The sequence below is a fragment of the Branchiostoma floridae genome, chromosome 12, assembly GCF_000003815.2.
Source record: "Branchiostoma floridae strain S238N-H82 chromosome 12, Bfl_VNyyK, whole genome shotgun sequence".
NCBI classification, from domain to species: Eukaryota; Metazoa; Chordata; class Leptocardii; order Amphioxiformes; family Branchiostomatidae; genus Branchiostoma; species Branchiostoma floridae.
This window is the reverse complement of record NC_049990.1, coordinates 7803965-7823726: the sequence shown is the minus strand read 5'-3', so window position 1 is coordinate 7823726 and position 19762 is coordinate 7803965. Positions and strand designations below refer to the sequence as shown.

Genomic DNA, 19762 nt, shown 5'->3' with positions numbered 1-19762 from the left:
TAAAATGTCTGCAGGGTAGCTCAACCCAGAATGGAGTATGGGCTCAATCATTAACAGAACTGTGTTACCAAAGAATTTACAAATGTGGCAATTAAGAAAAGTACTTGCATTTTTCAGAAAAAAAAGTCTGAATGCCTCATTGTTAAAAAAATCAAATTCATTTTCAATCAACACCTCTCAAAGGCAAATTCAAATGTAGCATTTCTCCTATGCCTGGACTGTGGCTATGGGTGTAACAAGCTATAAACAAACCTGAATTTTATCCTCAAAAGTCAAATACTTGTCAATTCTGCCCTACCTTCAATTCATATAGACTCATTCTATAGCCTCAGCCACCTTCGAAACATGGAAATGCAAAATGAGAGCATGCAGCCACATTGGACAAACTGCAAACAACCCTTAATTTGTATGGTTCGATACTTCACAAGGCTTCATTATGTGGTGAAGAAACATCATTCTCTGCGATGTATTTATGCTAGTTGGTCACATATCACGATCATATACATGCACAAGAAGAATCGTCGTTGGAACTGAACAAGGCCTGGACACAACACTTGCACTTTGCAACAACTTGAAATACCAGGATGAGATCAAGAGGCCCTGACCGAATCAACACATTCCTACAAGAGGTATACCAGTACTGGTATCAGGTTTGGTTTTCAGTTACAACCTCACCGGTTAAAGACAGAGAATACAATGGCAAACAAGCAACACTTTCCTTCAAACCTGGGGCTATGTAACTGGCATTGTCGAAGACCCCCCCCCACATATCAGTATATGTTTCAGCCATGATTGCAGCATGAAAGATACTCGTCATGGATGTACATTCATCCAGAATGCAAAACAATACCAACTATCCACCCCAAACGAAAATTCCTTCCTTCTGATCCAACATTTCGGACTGAAACTCTTATAGGTCCAAGGAAAGCTACAAAGGATCTAAGTTGACTTCCTATCCTGTACGCCAAAGTCAGAACCATAACATGTCCAGGATATGAGATACCTTATTAGGAAATTGTGCTACAGTATCAAGAAAAGGGTCCCAACCACATAGCAAATCTCAACAAATAATTCAGCCTGCTTGCATTGATAGTTGTTTGATGCACTCGAGGCAAATTGACCATATTTTTTGTAGGCAGCATAGTCTCCTAACAAAGTGTTTTCTGCTGCTTTAGCTACATGAAAATACAGTATCATTGTTCAAGGTGACTGGAATAGTTGTCAAGACAGCAAAATTGTGTCAAGTCATTGAAGATGCACCCTGCGTCAATGTCAATAGCCAAGGATATCTCTGAAAAACTTCAAACATGAAGACCCATGGGGAGAAAAAGGTGCTACATATACCTCAAATTTGGAGACGAAGAGTCTTGATTTGCATATTTGTGTTAATCATGGCCCATGCTCACTGATCTGTTGGCCAATGATTATGAAAATATATTCCTCCTTTCTTGACTAATCTGTTCACAAAGTCTGAAAAAAGCTCGTACATTCCCCCCCAGACAACTCTACTTCTTCTGGGACCAATAGCTATCTGACAAACAGGACCAAAGAATGAACACAAAATGTGAAGTTCAGCTGCAGTACCACAGTAGAGTGCCAGGGGGCCCTTGATCAAACATGCCTTTCATTTTACTGACACCAACCCACATATCAACGATATAAAGATCAATCATCAACTGTCAAATCATACTGTCTACAACCAACCACAGGCTAAAGGTGTGAAAATCATTACCTCCCCACCGAAGGTAATAAGCCGGATTCTACGTCGGATAACTATGTCAACTATGATAGCTAATTTACCAGGAAGTTCAGAATTGTAAGTAGGGGAGGATCCATGGAAAACCTATGAATCAAATGAATGATTGGAGGTTACAAACTTCAACACACTTATCATATTGAACCAAGACAGATCAAGGATAAACAGACTAGTCTACCACTGGAAGCAATGTTACATACGTATACAATTGTAGTGTATGGTAGAAAAGGCACTTTTTACTCAATTGTAACAAGACCTAAAGGTCACTCCAAGTTACATGGATAAGAGTGGAACTGCATCTCTTCTCTCAAAGTCCCAAAAGTCGACTCAAGCAGTACTCACTGAGAGTGAGGACTAACTGACCCAGTGGGAGCAGAAGCTACCGGTACTATTATTCCCTACACCATTCTTTCAATGATCAATATTTCCTGTGCTAGCTATATACTAGTTGTAAGTTACCCTGTCTAAATTAGTGCCCATTCATACTTAGGCCAAGTTGACGTGATTATATCATATGGATTTCATCCTCTGGCAATGAAGTACAGGAGGGTTAAAAATTATGAAACACACAACGAGTGTGGTGCAGAACTTTATTATTTTTGTACTTTCACATCTTTGACTTTGGCATTCTACAACATTAGCATCATTTTTTCCAATTGATATTATTTTGGAATTTACACCGTAGGATTATTCATTTTGCTGTAGATTTACAGTATGGTTCAATGTTTTTTTTAAATAGACGAAAATTGATTATATCATCCATATAATCAAATTACTGTAGCGTTACTTGGACTTAAGGATAAGTATAACTTTGATGAAGCTAGGATTCTCAGTGACAGAATCATATTTAATCCATTGGTTCAGTCCAATGGCAATTTACAGGTAAGTTTTATTTCATTCTATTGGTTTGACTGAAAGACACTAAAAAGGCCTCCTTGCCAGTGGCTACAACAAAGGGTAAGTTTAAATTGTTTATTTTTGTGGAGCCCTAACAATGCTCCACCTCACACTTCTTGACATGTAGTAATATCTGTATCGGGTCCAGAAGTATGGAAAGGGATATTTATCCAATACTTTGGATTTTTAAAATATATCACACACGCGGTTATATATATATATTATTATGTAAATTATATATATTATTATATAGCATATATATATGTAGGTAAGCCCATGTCGGGCATGGATATGAAGTAAATACCATTGTCATTGGATAAGGCTTGATGATTATTATTTTATGTAGACATATCTTCCACTTTTGATTGCCGACTTTTCCAGATTATTTTGAATTAAAGATGAGAAATATTGATGCATTTGTCTTCTCTTGTTATTCCATTAGAACGACGAAGTATAGATAACTGATGGCGTTCAGAAACAAGGGTTTGGCAGAGTAGTCTAATGTGTTAAACTAAACAAATTGTTTTACGCACAGAAATGGGCCAGAAGTGAAAAGTGAAACTCTAGGTAATGTGCCATAAATCGTCTTCCGGGAGGACGAAAAACGGGGGTCCCTTGCTCAAGGACGAGGTGGCGCCTCGACCACGTTGATCAGCCTCATTACTCAACACAATTGGTACCTACTGGCTGCAAATACACCCGATACTATTATCTTTATTATAAGGAGGTTCGCGATTCTGGACACTCATGCACATCAAAATGCATCTGGGTAGATGTCAAAGGTGAAGGCCACTAACTTATCAACAGACATTAGCATAGCCTCGTGTCCAGACATTAGCATAGCCTCATGTCCAGACATTAGCATAGCCTCGTGTCCAGACATTAGCATAGCCTCGTGTCCAGACATTAGCATAGCCTCATGTCCAGACATTAGCGTAGCCTCGTGTCCAGACATTAGCATAGCCTCATGTCCAGACATTAGCAAAGCCTCGTGTCCAGACATTAACATAGCCTCATGTTCAGACAATTGGATAACCTCATGTCCAGACATTTGCATAGTGTCGCTGTGCGTGCATAGTTAGAACCTTCAAAGTCCTAATTGTTGGCATTCAATGTAAGCCAAGGCTTCTTTCCCTGTAGTGCTAGTTTATATCAGCAGACCTATTTTGATGGCTGGGCTTTGTACAAGGATTATTGATAGAACGTATTATTTATTTAATATTTAGTTGTCATAAATATATGATAGATTCAAAAATCGTTACTACATATATTGAGAACGTTTGATAACAAAACGCTCATAAGATAGCTTTAAAGATCCTATGTTTGCATATCGTTTATACCGTTTATGTTCTTGAATATATTAGTAAAATATCCAGGCATATATAATATTCATTCCTTTACAAAGTACATCTCCTAGTTCAGATAATTCCATTGTCTTTTACATTGTACCTTTGCATACACATCATTATAATATTGTATGCTTGCTTTCAAACCGTCGTTTGCAAACTTATAGTTCACATTTCACTTTGGAACGCTGGGTTAGTTTGCCCTTCTATAGTAACAGTAACGTCAGGTAGTTGCCTGGCTTGTAGTCCAACCACCCCGTCACACTCGTCATGTGGGACGTCAGGTGCAGGCTTGCCAGACTCCAGCGCCCAGCTTTTCCCTTTCTTCGGCACGAGGAGGAGGAGAACGACCACGGAGACGAAGATGAAGGTCGCAGCTGCATAGAAGGACATGTCGTAGTTTCCAGTGGCGTCATACAGCCAGCCTATAGGAGACGGTTGAGTAAAATGGTCACACGTCAAATTCTATATTAATGCCTTCCACAGCACAGATCCAACTGCGCTTACATGTTTTTTTTTTCATATTAGAGAGCCATGCACAGAGAGAGAGAGTGTATCTTTGTGTGAATGGCCAGCTATGTGTAACAGTATGGTTGTTGTAACCATACACTTACCTTGTTTGAATGGGTCATGGTTTGTTATGGTTTTGGTGTGTGTGTGCAAAATAGTGGTTTGATCATTACTACAATGGTTTAATCTGATTTTGTACCCCTCAAAACATGGAGACACCAGAATAATTATTTTTGTAGCAGGTGTGGTTACAGTGATATTGACAAAAACAAGATTTTCTGTAAAACTGCCAAAATGGTGGTGTGATCATTACAAACATGGGTTAATCTGGTTATTTATCCTTCGAAACATGGGGATAGACACCAAAATCAATTTGATACCATGTGAAGTTACTGAGATATTGACATTTAAAGAAGACTTTTCTTAATGGCCGCCCTACTTTGCATATTGTGCGTATTGCCTAATGATGACAGAATGGCATAATCAAGATTCTTATAGAGCACACCTCAGAGGCATAGAAACATCAAAAGAACTTTGTATGAATTACATTGCAAGGTTATGTAAAAATATGGGGTTTGGCAACCAAACTAAGTCTTGTGTGGTAAGTATCAATGTGGTCGCTATGTTCATGTTGTAACAAAGACATTATAAAATGAAGGTATTGAAGTCAAAAGGCCAGTAACATTCTGTGCATAGTAAGAAAACAGTTTGTAACATATAGTTGTCAGGCACATGGCAGTATTGTATATCAGTAATAGTATCAAAATGACACAATGAAGAACTGGTAACCTTTAGCGCAAAACACCTGATCATCTGTAACACTGGACACACAACCATATAAATACAGTGTAGGTCCTAGTCATGACTTCCACAATTTAAAGCCACCCTTCATTCCAGATATCACATGACATCCCAATCATTTACCCAACATAAATACCAAATCCTATGATAAACATTTACACCAAAACAAGGTACAAACACACACAACCATACAACATCGCAATACATCATCGCATATGACTATCAGTACAATAGACAACACATACAAGGGCATACATAATCTACAAAAGAACATACACATACCACTCTCTTACGCTAACACACTATCTCCTTCTCCTCCACCTTAGAAACTCGTCTCTTCTTGCGTTTCCCCATGATGACCAAACACGCTCATAACCTCGTATCACAAGTATAGAGGCTTGTACAGGACTGAAAGCAACACTTTAGCCTTCAGCACCACAACTTATACCTGACCAATCAATACAGCATCAGATTAAACCAACCTACAAGCACTCTTAGAACAGAAGCCACTGATGTGATTTGTAACAACAGCACAGCCTGCTGTGACCACAAGCAAGCAGACCTACACGTATCATCTGTTTCTTAGGAACAGATCCACTGCAGGATATCTAAAATTAGACCTGTCACTCAAACAGCCACACAAACCGTCATCTGGGTTCACAACCAAGCAGATATGAGTAGACCTGCCCCAACCAAAAAAAACAGCATCAGCCTACAGTGTCAAGTTCAAGCACTAGGAGGCCCAAAATCAAACCTGACCACCAGGACACCAGCAACAATCCACGTAACAAATAGCAACACGATGGCACCTTGCGTTCCGGAGATACAGCGCACGCGCCGTGCCCGCACAAAAGGTAACCTGGAATGTCAATTTCATGCACCAAGGGCGCCAAAATCAAAATTGAGAATTATTCAGCCACCACCAATACATGTGCCAAATATCATTGCGCCCGCACCAACCGTTCAGAAGATATAACTCCGGAAAACCCCCTCCCGGACACAAAATTCGACCTGCCGTGTCAAGTTCAAACGCCACAAGGCCCAAAGTCAATCCTAGGCAACAGGCAACAACTCCCCACCCATGCACCAAAAATCGTCGCAATGGCGCGTATCGTTCCGGACACACAGCGCCAAAAGTGCCATAAACACAAAAATGCCACCTTCAATGTCAAGTTCAAGCACCAGGAGGCCCCAAATCAAACCTGAGTGTCAGGCTACCACCCCCAACCCACGTACCAAAAATCTTCGTGCTCGCACCATCCGTTCTCGAGATACAGCGCCCTAAATCCCCAGCTTCCAAAAGTTCCCACGCCCCTGAAAACCATACCTGCATACATGCAGGTAATGATATGATTGATAAGTTTAACTGGCCGTTCCGAACTTTAAATTCCTGTGTTTTCTTGACCTGATACCTTTTTCAGGATTTCATTGCATACTGGAAAACGCGGAGCAGCATTGGTAACGCATGGGGAAAACAAAATCATTACCCCAAAAAGTAGTTACTCAAGCAACTGCATATGGTTTTGGAAAACCATATCCAGTTGCTTGAGTTACTACTTTTTGGTGTATTTTATTACCTGGATGTCTAACTTACATCGACGTAAAATCATTACCATAACGAGATAGACCGGACTGGACGCAATACGTATGCACCACATGTGCGTTGCCATTTGTAAGATCTTGTAATGATGCCCATAGTGCCCACGTCTCCCGCTATGCAATGGGATCCGTGATAAAAACATATTAGGGCGATACCTGCTATGGGTTGTCCCAGCAGAAAGCCGGCACCCTGGAAGACGAACGCCCACCCAAGCCCGCCGGAAATCCTGGAAACGCCGCTATATTCCCGTACAAGGACCGCGATCAGCGGGTAGAAGATGCCAGAAGAAATCCCATAGAACACCATGCACGCCACGAGGGCCGCGTATGTCGGCAAGTGTGGTATGGCGATATTGCATATTGCCAAACCGACACAACCCACCATGTAAAAATATAGTTTTCTGACGGGTAGCCTGTCTGACAGCCACCCACTTATTGGTCTTGCGACGGCTTCCACCATACCCAAAATAGACGGGAGGAATGCGGCTTGCGTTTTCTCCACCCCTAAAGCTTCGGCGTGCGCTACAAGGTGCACGAAAATCATAGAATTCCCCAACATTAATGCGAACAGGGACAGATTGTAGACAAGAAAAGGTCCGCTTTTCAATAAAGTCACGTCAAACATTTCCAAAACGGCTTGACAGAATGGAATGATGGTTTTGCACGCTTTCGATGAATCTGCGACCTCCTCGTCTTCACTTTTGCCGTCATTGTCTTTGTCGGCATCTTTGAGATGTAAGGGTCTCAGCAAGGCGCCACAGACGCAGCCGTTCAGTGCCATGGCGGCGAAAATCAGGAGAGCGCCATTCCACCTAAACTCGTCGATAAGGAACTGGAAGAGTGGCGAGAGGACAAACATGCTGACTCCGGCCCCGCTGATCGCTATCCCATTGGCTGTGGCGTGCCGCTTGTGGAAGTATTTTCCGACCATTGCCAGACTTGGGGAGTACATCAAGGAAAACCCAAAGCCTGCAAGAAACACGAAGAAGACAATGAACACACAATGGTTGCGAATTTATCTACGTGTCAGCTTGGTTGAGCACTGTGGCTGTCAAGGCAAGCGTTGTTCTCAGTTTGGAATTTTATAGCATGTTGCTCGAGCCATGGCCATCAAATCGTAATCTACGAAGCAGCGAACATAGAATAGTCTCTACCAGATTCCTTAGGTTGTAAAATTGGCAAAATAGGCTGAAAATTTGTCGAAGGAGTACGTCGGCTAGGGAGTTACACACACGGAACTGGCAAGCGTCTAACTCCCTTGCCGATGAGCAGGGTTTGACAAGTTTTCTAAAATTCTAAAGTCCTATCGGGTAAGTACTTGCCTGAACCAACTTTTCACTTGCCCGAAACTTAAATGACAGTTTTCTTATATATACATACATGCTTTCATCAATGGAATTCTTTTATTATTTGCTCTATTTTACTGTGCTGACCATTGTGATGCCATGGCTGTGAAAAGTACGAGCACAGGAAGATCAAAATCTCACTCATGGAAAAATCTTACTTTCCTATTTGGGCAAGTGGGGCAGGACATGCGCTTTCCCGAACCGCATTTTCTCTTGCCCGGGACAATCGGGCCAGTGGGCTTGACCAACCCTCCGATCATGGAGTTACACGGCAAATTCAGTCTGATATGGACTAGAGCATCGATCTATAGTTGTACATGTTATACAATGTTCACTTCATCAAGTAAATGGTCTGGAGATAGGGACCATGCCATGTAAAGACCTGTTATCAGTCCAATGGTGATGATCAGGTGTACGACGCTCTTTGCGAAGTAGCTGACGCCAAGCCCCACGGCAGAAATGACGCTCCCTGCCATGACGACGGTACGGCAGCTCGTCAGGTTGCTCAGGGCACTGGCGATGGGAGCTGAAAATGTCAAGAGTAGCTTAATGGACCACTACATGCAAAGCCATCATCATCTTATTGTCTTTGGCAGTCTTTCCCAAGGGCATAAGATCGGTGACTGTCATGGTAGGTTTCGAACCAAAGACCTCTTGGGACCCCTCTTGGGCTTGAGCCCAAAGCGCTGCCGATTACGCCCACGCGATCTCACATATGCAAACAACTAGGCTTTGTCGAAAATATGGTCAGTCCAATTGTGTGCTGGAAATTAAAGCTTGCATAATGTGATATGTAGCAGTACGCGTAATTTTTTTTATTGCAACGTACAAGTACATAACATGATGGCGACCCACTCAAGCTGAACACGCTTATTTTCGTGTCGTCATCAGAAACAAACTGAGAGTACAGAAAAACAATGAAACAGATACAGACAAGCTGTCCGACCGGGCCCCGGTTTGGAAATGTGACCTAAGCCTAACATTTTCTTGTTATACTCACAGCAAATGAATGTAGTAGCTGCAAAGACTGAACTGATGAAGGATGTGTTTCCCGCGCCGTCTTGGAAAACCTCTCGGAACTCCACGTAGAACACACCGAGGGACTTAGTCGCACCTAAAGCGATGACGTGCACAAGGAATGTACTCAACACCACCATCCAACCCCAGCCGCCTTCTGGGGGATTATCCGCGGACTGCATCTGTAGGAATTGAGAAAATACATAATGTTTCGTAAACGTTGTTGTATGCCAGCTGTTATATGATAATCATTCTGTGCCCCATTCTTGATGCAAACAAGCGAACGGTTTTATCCATTTACACAGCTTTCAGTGTGACACCGAGCCATTACATACCTACTCACAACAAAAAGAAAAAAAACAAGAACGCAAAAAAACAACGATGAAATGTGGGTTGACCCCTACCTAACGGCGTCAGTAACCAACGTTTGGAATGAGTTTGCCATACGTCAGACCCATCTTTACAGCCACATTCTTAACTGTGACGCCAAACATCACGATCTAACTAGGTAAAGAAGAGCAGCGAATAGCTTCACTCTTTTTAATGTGTCCCGGACCGCTTCATTTCCCATTGTTTTCTTAAACAGCCTTTAAACAATTAAACAGAACATGAAGCAATACTTTAAAGCAACCGGTACATACCGAGGATAAATGTATCTGTCGTTGACCTAGAATAAGATAAGAGGATGCGTCTTGACACGTCTTGAGACCAGAAACACGTCTTGAGTCTCGAAACACGTCCTGTCTGACATGTAGGGGAACGAATAATTGAGAAAATGACCCCACTATGTGTGTATTTCTGCCTATCACGTGATGAATCTGACCAATCTCGTTGCCCGAATCCTAGCCTTCACATTACCGTGGGAATACCAAGGCGACTGTTTGGACAGTTCTGTAGTCTTTGGTTATGAAACGAAGCTACACGGTGGTCACTTTGCTAGGGCATAGTCCGTGTTGCTATGCTCAAGTGATCCGCCCACAAGTGGATTCACGATAAGCCGTGGCATGATTTAAAAAAATCTCGTCCTATATATATATGAATGTTAATCCAGGGCAGGGGTGCGTACCGATACACAAGGTCCGGTTCAGGTCAAGAGGATCAGGTCCAGGTTTGGACCTGAACCTGATTTAGTATGTAAGAACTTCTGAATGGACGATACTCAAAGCAATGATTCATTTCGCAACAAAGACATCAGTTTTGTGGAGTATTCGACTCCCACTGGTGTTCAAAAGCCCTACAAGGCTAACCGCCTCTGTACTTTTGACTGTAAAACTTGGTAGAAGTGACTATAGACTATACTCTACTTCCCTCTTGTTATTTTCCTCGACCGGTAAGCCCTGAAATGTGTGAATGCCTGATCATATGATCTGTTCATTTTCCAATGGGTCCAACATCCGGTCCACCAAACTTTTTCAGGTCCGGTTTTTCTGGACCGGTCCAATAAGAAAAAACGGTTTTGTACCGGTACACAGTACCGGTACCCAGCCCTAATCCAGGGCATTGCTTTAGTCCTGTGGGTTCAGTCCAATGCGATGTACAGGTAAGTTTCATTTTATCTTAATAGTTTCACTTTGGAAGACAAACAAAAAAGGCTACCCAACTAGCCGGTGACAACAACAAAGAGTCAGCTCTGAATTGTTTACTTTCGTAAAACCGTAGCAATGCTCCAACCAGGTGACCAATCATAAGTATTCATGTGCAGCGAAGTGCATTGTGGGTAAATGTCAAATTGTCTCGATTTGCATAACTGTGCATGCGTACTTATTAGAACCTTGAACATCCTTATCGTTGGCATTTAATCTAAGCAAAGCCAAGGTTTATTTCCGTTTGACAAGTAGTTTATATCAGCAGATCTAGCTCTAGTTTGATGGCTCATAAAAGTGCTCATAAAATATTTCTAATCCTAAGTTTGCATACCGTTTATCCTGTTTATGTTCGTGAAGATGATATCCAGGCATGTGTGTATTCATTTACAAGGTACGTCTCATTTTCCAGATAATGCCATTATCTTATACATTGAGAGTCATCTTTGCATACCCATCATTATAATACTGTGCACTTGATTTCAAACCGTCTTTTGCAAACAGATCAATACATGATAGTTCACATATTCCGTTGGAAAACTGGGTTAGTTTGCCTTGAACGTCCTTACTGTTGGTATTCAATCTAGTAGTTTATATCAGCAGAGCTAGCTTGATGGCTGGCCTATGTATAAGGATTTTTTATAGACCGTCTTACATGTGGTTGCCTTAAATATGTGATAGATTGAAAAAAGACTTTGATACTGCATACTTTGATAACGTTTGATAACAAAATGCTCATAAAATACCTTTCAAGATCCTATGTTTGCATACTGTTTACATTATACCCTTTTTGTTCTTGATGATAATATCCAGGCATGTGAGTATTCATTCCTTTACAAGGTTATACCTCCTAGTTCAGAGAATGCCATTGTCTTGTACATTGAGATGTCACCTTTGCATACACATCATTATAATGAATGAATGAGCTTTATTGCACGATATGTATGTGAAGGCAACGGTAATAGATCAATTTACACTACATATTACTATAACTACATAAGCTACAGAAGTACAGGAATGTGAACGTAAATGGCGTATTGGCATAGTGCAATATACAAGTTAAACGATTAGGTCTGCTATTTTACAATACATTTTCTCCTTTAAGAGCGTTGTATATATATTGGGCTAAATACGTAGATTTGTAGTCTGGACATGACATAAGTAGATTGAAAATACATGTGTTTGTCTTTGGGAAGGGTGCACTAGATTTACATGTGATCATATTCATTTATTTTTGTCTCTTCGTTACATGCAGGGCATGTCATTAGAAATAATGATATTCGTCTTCAACACCATCTTGACATGAAGGACATTGCCTCTGGTTGGATGGTATATTACCTTTTTCTATTTCCAAGCAGCATGAACTGATTCTTAATTTCAAACCGTCTTTTACAAACAGGTTAATACTGATTGTTCACATCTCACTTTGGAACACTGGGTTAGTTTGCCCTTCAGTGATAACAGTAACGTCAGGTAGTTGCCTGGCTCGTAGTGCAACCACCCCGTCACACTCGTCATGTGGGACGTCAGCGGCAGGCTTGCCAGACTCCAGCGCCCAGCTTTTCCCTTTCTTCGGCACGAGGAGGAGGAGAACGACCACGGAGACGAAGATGAAGGTCGCAGCTGCATAGAAGGACATGTCGTAGTTTCCAGTGGCGTCATACAGCCAGCCTGTAGGAGACGTTTGAGTAAAATGGTCACACATTAAATTCAAGTAATCCCTTCCACAAATCCAACTGTGCTAACATGTTTTTTTTTCATATTAGAGAGTCATGCTCAGAGAGAGAGAGAGAGAGAGAGAGCATAACAGTAGGTTAGCGTAACTGTCCAGCCTAGAATCGTTCATTTCCTAGGGGCCGCATTGTCATTGAAACATAGAAACAATGATATGATTGATAAGTGTAACTGGCCGTTCCGAACTTTAAATTCCTGTGTTTTCTTGACCTTTCTCTTTAGTATTGCTTCTGATACCTTTTTCAGGATTTCATTGCATACTGGAAAACGCGGAAGACCAGTGGTAACGCATGGGGAAAACAAAAACATTACCATAACGGACCGGACTGGACGCAATACGCATGCACCACGCGTATGTGTTGCCATTTGTAATGATGCCCATAGTGCCCACGTCTCCCGCTATGCAATGGGATTCGTGATAAAAACATATTAGGGCGATACCTGCTATGGGTTGTCCCAGCAGAAAGCCGGCACCCTGGAAGACGAACGCCCACCCAAGCCCGCCGGAAATCCTGGAAACGCCGCTATATTCCCGTACAAGGACCGCGATCAGCGGGTAGAAGGTGCCAGAAGAAATCCCATAGAACACCATGCACGCCACGAGGGCCGCGTATGTCGGCGAGTGTGGTATGGCGATATTGCATATTCCCAAACCGACACAACCCACCATGTAAAAATATAGTTTTCTGACGGGTAGCCTGTCTGACAGCCACCCGCTTATTGGTCTTGCGACGGCTTCCACCATACCCAGAATGGACGGGAGGAATGCGGCTTGCGTTTTCTCCACTCCTAGACTTTGGGCGTGGGCTACAAGGTGCACGAAAATTATGGAACTCCCCAACATTAATGCGAACAAGGACAGATTGTAGACAAGAAAAGGTCCGCTTTTCAATAAAGTCACGTCAAACATTTCCAAAACTTTTTGACAGAATGGAATGATGGTTTTGCACGTTTTCGATGAATCTGCGACCTCTTCGTCTTCACTTTTGACTTCATTGTCTTTGTCGGCATCTTTGAGATGTAAGGGTCTCAGCAAGGCGCCACAGACGCAGCCGTTCAGTGCCATGGCGGCGAAAATCAGGAGGGCGCCATTCCACCAAAACTCGTCAATAAGGAACTGGAAGAGCGGCGAGAGGACAAACATGCTGACTCCGGTCCCGCTGATCGCTATCCCATTGGCTGTGGCGTGCCGCTTGTGGAAGTATTTTCCGACCATTGCCAGACTTGGGGAGTACATCAAGGAAAACCCAAAGCCTGCAAGAAACATAAAGAAGGCAATGAACACACAATGGTTGCCAATTTCTCTCCGTGTCAGCTTGGTTGAGCACTGTGGTTGTCAAGGCAAGCGTTTGTCTCATTTTGGAATTTTACAGCATGTTGCTCGAGCCATGGCCATTAGTCGTAACCTACGAAACAGCGAACATAGAATGGTCTCTACCAGATGCCTTAGATTGTAATTGGCAAAATAGGCTGAAAATGTGTCAAAGGAGTACGTCGGCTAGGGACTTAGCGTAACCTTGCAAATATCTAACTTCCTTGCCGATCAGGAAGTTACACGGCAAAGTCAATCTGGTATGGACCGTTACGCTCGTCACTGGTCCATAGCCGTACATGTTATACAATGGTCTAGAGATAGGGACCATGTAAAGACCTGTTATCAGTCCAATGGTGATGATCAGGTGTACGACGCTCTGTGCGAAGTAGCTGACGCCGAGTCCCACGGCAGAAATGACGCCTCCTGCCATGACGACGGTACGGCAACTCGTCAGGTTGCTCAGGGCACTGGCAATGGGAGCTGAAAATGTGCAAGAGTTCTATTGGACCACTGCAAAGCCATCGATTTACCATACTTATGTTTACCTACACGAAAGGGACACAATTTTGTTGCTCCTTTTCTTTTACTTCTCCAAACATGTATGGTCACCATGGTTACGGGAGGTGCAGAAAACACCCTGTGGAGTTCAATTACATTATGTAGCACGTGGCAGGACAGGGGCTGGTTACAATATGTATGTATGAATGTATTTGAGTAAAATTAAACAGAGCAGTATTTTCTAGGTAAAATCATAAACGTGATAGTAAACATTATGTATTTGCTTATGCTGCCTTTCTTCTTGGTATAAGCAATACTTTGTATCATTATATTATTGCCACACTCGTGGTGAAATAATACCAGTCCAATCCTCAACGAAGTTTGGGCTTCCAAACAATCCACATTCAGGTATTTCGGTCCTGTTACGCCTAGCAGATGACTTTTGTATAAACATGAAACTTTTCTCTGTGAAACTATTCCAACACAAAGATTGGACATGGCGACACTTTCGACCAGTCACCATTCTCCGTGGATCGACCGGGTCCTCAGTTATCCTAAAGTAGACAAAAGGACTCGTCGAAAATTCTTTCAGGCCAATTTTTTGTTGGAAATTAAAGCTTTACTTTTTACATATTGCGATATGTAGCAGTACACGTAATTGTCACAGAATACTCACAGCAAAATAATACAGCAGCTACGAAGACAGAACTGATGAAGGACGTATTTCCCGCGCTTTCTTGGAAAACCTCCCGGAACTCGGCGTAGAACACACCCAGGGACTTCACCGATCCGAGAGCGATGACGTGTACAAGGAATGTACTCAACACCACCATCCAACCCCAGCCGCCGTCTGGCGGTTTGTTCACGGACTGCTTCCTGCTCATGTTTCTGTCCGTGTACTTCTCACTATGTTCTGTCCTTTCTGCAGAAAAACAGTGAAATATTCTTTGTTCTTAAATGACGAAGCATGACACGTTTCGTCGCCTGACACTGAAGCTATATGAATAGAGCTCAAGACCTACCATCGTTCTACAAAAGCTAAATCGACAGCGGTAGTTTAGATGTTTTACAAAACTTACAGGTATCATCTATGTCACGTGCACACAGATTTTTTTTAGATATTAAATATTATTGGACTGCTCAGATCACTTTGGACGAATAATGTATGTAGCCTTTTGCAGTGCAAACTGTTGTTTTGTGAGAATCTTTTATGGCACTCAACGCATCACGTGCACAGTGACCCCAGCGGCGGTCTTCACGGTTCGTTGAAAATCGAAAAATCTTGAGATTTATACCAAAGTTCTTGAGATTTTGTGTTAAATCTTGAGATGTTTTGACTTGATCTTGAGATGTTTTCGAAAAATCTTAGGGTGATTCACCAAAAATCTTAAGATATTTTAAAAGTTGCTTTGTCTTGAGATGCATGGAAAAATTCTTGAGATCATTTCAAAGAATCTTGGGACTTTCTGAAAAATCTCAAGATTGTTTAGGAAAATCTCAAGATTGTCTGGAAAAATCTCAAGATTGTCTCAAAACTTTTGATATTTGCCACAAAATCTAGAATTTTTTTTCATTTTCAATGAGGCGTGAAGACTATGCCGGGGTTTATTATGATCCGCTGTGTAACAGAGATTTTTTTCTTAAATTATCAGATATCTTTAAGCTACATTGTAAAACCTTCAAAAGCGTCAGTCCAAAGTGCTCTGCTCAGTCTAATGATAATCTGCTTACTGTTTTAAGAAATTCCGTGCGCACGTAACAGCCGTGAATATTTGTATTGGTACCAGTAAAATATCATCCCAGTGGTCACAGGTAAGGATGCCAATGGAGTTATTGGCAGTCTGTCTATCATCGCCCATTCTCCTACGCAGAGAGTTTAACGTCGTCGCAGAACGCATTTTGCGACGACGTTAGACTCTCTGCGTAGGAGAACTTGATTACCACCGCAAAAGCGCCACCTACATCGGCTACATATAGAGGTGAGAAGCAGATAGAACTCCAGTTAGAAGCCGTCTGACGAAGGTGTCTGAGAGACATCGAAATGTAAGCAATGTAAGTACTTTCTGGCTGTGTAATAAGAATTTCTCCGAGTCATCCTATATTCTACCAACCTGATGAAACTATTTTCGGTAGTTGGTTACCAAGTTTAGGATGTAGATATGTTGAAGCAAATGCCGAAGTCCTAGTTCTAGTTCTAGTTCTAGTTCTTAATCCGCAAACCTCCCATAGGAGTATCACGCGGATGGGGGAGGCGCAGCGGCTGGACTACGTACATGTATGCGATGACAGCAGCCTGTTCTTGAAAGTGTCCAGTGAGGGGCTTTCGACGATGTGGGCGGAGAGGTTGTTCCATTCAGGAATTGTCCTGGCGTAGTAGGTATACTTTGCTGTATCACAACTGCATCGTAGGGTTCGGTATTTGTGAGAGTGGTTGGCTCTGGTGCTCATGTGTGCTGGGATGAGGCGAGTAGGCGGGATGGCCACAAGGCTGTTGGTAATCTTGTACATCATTACAAGACGTGCGACCTGACGTCGCGACTGGAGTGACGGCCATTTCAGGTCCTGTAGGAGGGTAGTAACACTGACATCAGACCTGCGGTGGTTACTCGTCACGAACCGTGCCGCTCTTCTGTTGACCATTTCAAGTGCGTCGATGTCCTTTCTCAGGTAAGGATCCCAGACGACTGCCCCATACTCGACGGTGGAGCGGACTAGGCTGAAGTATGCAGTCTCGCGGACTTGTCGAGGACAGTAGCGGAGATTTCGACTGAGAAAGTGAAGTGTATGGTTGGCCCGTTTCACTGTTGTGTTGACATGAGATGACCATTTCAGGTCATTACTGAAAGTGACACCGAGATACTTGGCTTTCTCTGTCTGTTGGAGTAACTCGCCACACATCTCATACATCCAAGTGAGAGGGTTCTTGTTACGCGTGATGGACATCGTGTTACACTTCTTAGGGTTGAATTTCATGCCCCAAGTAGTTGCCCAATCCTGTAATGCGATGAGATCTCTCTGCAGGATTACTTGGTCTTCCTGCCCGTGGATCTCTCGATACACAAGACAGTCGTCGGCAAAGAGCCTAGCAGTAGTTCCAGGTGTCAGGCAAGATGGTAAGTCATTTATGAATACCAGGAACAAAATCGGACCGAGGACCGTGCCTTGAGGAACTCCAGAGAGAACACGCGTTGACGGGGAACACTCGCCATCTGCTACCACCCACATGGATCTGTCCTGGAGGAAAGAGCTGATCCATCGCAGGATGGGACCCTTAATGCCGTAGTGAGCGAGTTTACTGAGGAGCCTCTCGTGCGGTACCGTGTCGAAAGCACGACTAAAATCCAAGATACCCATGTCCACTTGCACCTTCTTGTCGTAAGCTGACGCGAGATCGTCGACGGTGAGAAGCAGTTGGGTTTCGCAAGAGTGGGCTTTGCGAAATCCATGTTGGAAGTCTGTGAGGAGATGGTGTTTCTCTAGGTGGTTCAGGATGTGCTTACATAAGACATGTTCCATGAGCTTGGATATTACACAGGTTAGCGAAACTGGCCTGTAGTTGCCCGGATCATGTACTCCGCCTTTTTTGAAGACAGGAGTTACCATGGCCTTAGTCCAGTCTTCTGGGACACTCCCATGTTGTAGTGACTGGTTGAAGAGGGCTGCAAGCAAAGGGGCTAGCTCGCCAGCTAGTTCCTTGAGTACGCGATTCGGGATCCCGTCAGGGCCGGACGCTTTGTGCGGTTTTACGGCATTAAGGAGTTTACGAACTCCAGCTGGGTGCACAGTAAGGTCAGAAATGGGTGGGTGTGAAGGACCCATCCAAGGAACATAGTTCAATACCTCTGACACAAACACAGACTTAAACTCCTGCAACAAGATGAAAGCTTTGTCCTTAGCATCTGAGAACATTTTTCCTTGGTGCTTGAGGGGTGGAACACCAATGAAGTCCTGGCGTTGGGCTTTAATGTACTTCCAGAAGGGTTTCTGGCTCCCTTCATCTAGTCCTTCCTTGATGGAGTTGTTAATGTACTGGGATCTGGCGCGTTTGAGATCACGGGCAGTCTCCTTTTTCACTTGACGAAAGCGCTCAAGGTGTTTTGGGTTCTTTGACTTCTTAGCTTTTTTGTACATACGGTGTTTTCTTCTTAGCACGTACAGCATGTTTTTGTTCCTTGGCATCTTGCCTAAAGTTGTTCACTATGCATGACACTTCTGTTCATCAAGATGTCTTACCTTAGCTATATTTACACTCATGTACACTATGGTAGCTGTGACATGATAGTGTATAACTTAAGGGCAATAGCGGCGTAATCATGCGTTTTCATATTACCTCAGATTTAGCAAGCCAGGGCTATGTCATATATCATTGACGAACCGGGCAGTTTGTTTTTGACACCTGATCCTCGCGGAGTCACTGTAGCTTAACTGTAAACAGACTGTGAACCCTGACCTTGCTGACTAGTTTTGACTGGAACCGTAGGTTCATTGTTTTGTCGACCACAATAGATTGATCATATCCAGCGTTGCCAAGATTCGGCAATTTCTCAATTCTGCAACTCATCCTTGAAGTGGTGCTAACACAGGCTGTATGGCACATATTTTACCACATTTCAGGATTGCAATCTACATGGTTTATGTTCATGTATATAACACGTTGCGTACTTAAACAACGAAATCCATCAAACGACAGAAATCTCAGACCATTATGGTGACTACTGTAGTGTCAAACGACTATTGGGAGTTTCCCATTAGCTGTTACTTACCCTGGGGATATCATGGATGTCAGAACTTTTTTCTAGTTGACCAGTTGACCAAACACTGACTTCGCTGAGTCGTATCTTCACAACTAACCTATGGTTTATGACGTACACTACATTAAACCATTGACTGACACTGGGCCTTGTTCTAGGAGTCATTTATGATAGTAGGACGCAGTAGACCCACCTTACATGAAGACACCGAACGTGCTAGGTGTGTGTTTTGTAGCTGTCCCCCTGCGTCTTGGTGTCGTGATGATCACACGTACTGTAACACTATGTCTGCCAAATGTCACGTGATTCCACCTGCTTTTCCGCATCGCTAATGGTGAGAGGTCAAATACCTTGCCCTGTTTACATTCTCCCGAACGGTATGACGATGTTTAGATGCCCAGTCCAGCAATGCAGTTATGCTTATCATGTAATAGTAAACCTTGCTGATATTTCTTCTGTCCTACAGCGAACTGTTTATTTCTTTGTTTGAACCTTTGTTTATTCATGAAAGCTCAAATCGACCTGCAGGCCGCTTTTCATTAAGGTCATGAGGGAAGATAGGCAATGGTCAGACAAAGTATGTAACAGAGATACACTTTACATCACAAG

General features: G+C 42.9%; 1 protein-coding gene across 1 annotated transcript; it reads right to left on the bottom strand.

Moving 5' to 3' along the window:
• Window positions 1–3974: 3974 nt before the first annotated feature.
• LOC118426925 lies at window positions 3975–19465 on the bottom strand. Its single transcript, XM_035836556.1, has 11 exons — window positions 19347–19465; window positions 15079–15324; window positions 14241–14384; window positions 13031–13843; window positions 12274–12526; window positions 10869–10872; window positions 9914–10114; window positions 9256–9454; window positions 8638–8781; window positions 7066–7878; window positions 3975–4424 (listed from the first exon to the last, which is right to left on the bottom strand). The coding sequence occupies exons 2-11, from the start codon at window positions 15284–15286 to the stop codon at window positions 4168–4170; spliced, it is 3036 nt and encodes a 1011-aa protein (XP_035692449.1). The 5' UTR covers window positions 15287–15324; window positions 19347–19465; the 3' UTR covers window positions 3975–4167.
• Between the last annotated feature and the right edge of the window lie 297 nt (window positions 19466–19762).

What these genes read in the sequence shown, in the direction of transcription:
- LOC118426925 (XM_035836556.1), bottom strand. Translation starts at nt 15,286, where the DNA reads ATGAGCAGGAAGCAGTCCGTGAACAAACCGCCAGACGGCGGCTGGGGT. An exon ending in CACCATTGGACTGATAACAG is followed by an intron (nt 13,844 to 14,240) that starts GTCTTTACATGG and finishes TGTTTCTTGCAG; the next exon opens with GCTTTGGGTTTTCCTTGATG. An exon ending in AGCTACTACATTCATTTGCT is followed by an intron (nt 8,782 to 9,255) that starts GTGAGTATAACA and finishes TGACATTTTCAG; the next exon opens with CTCCCATCGCCAGTGCCCTG.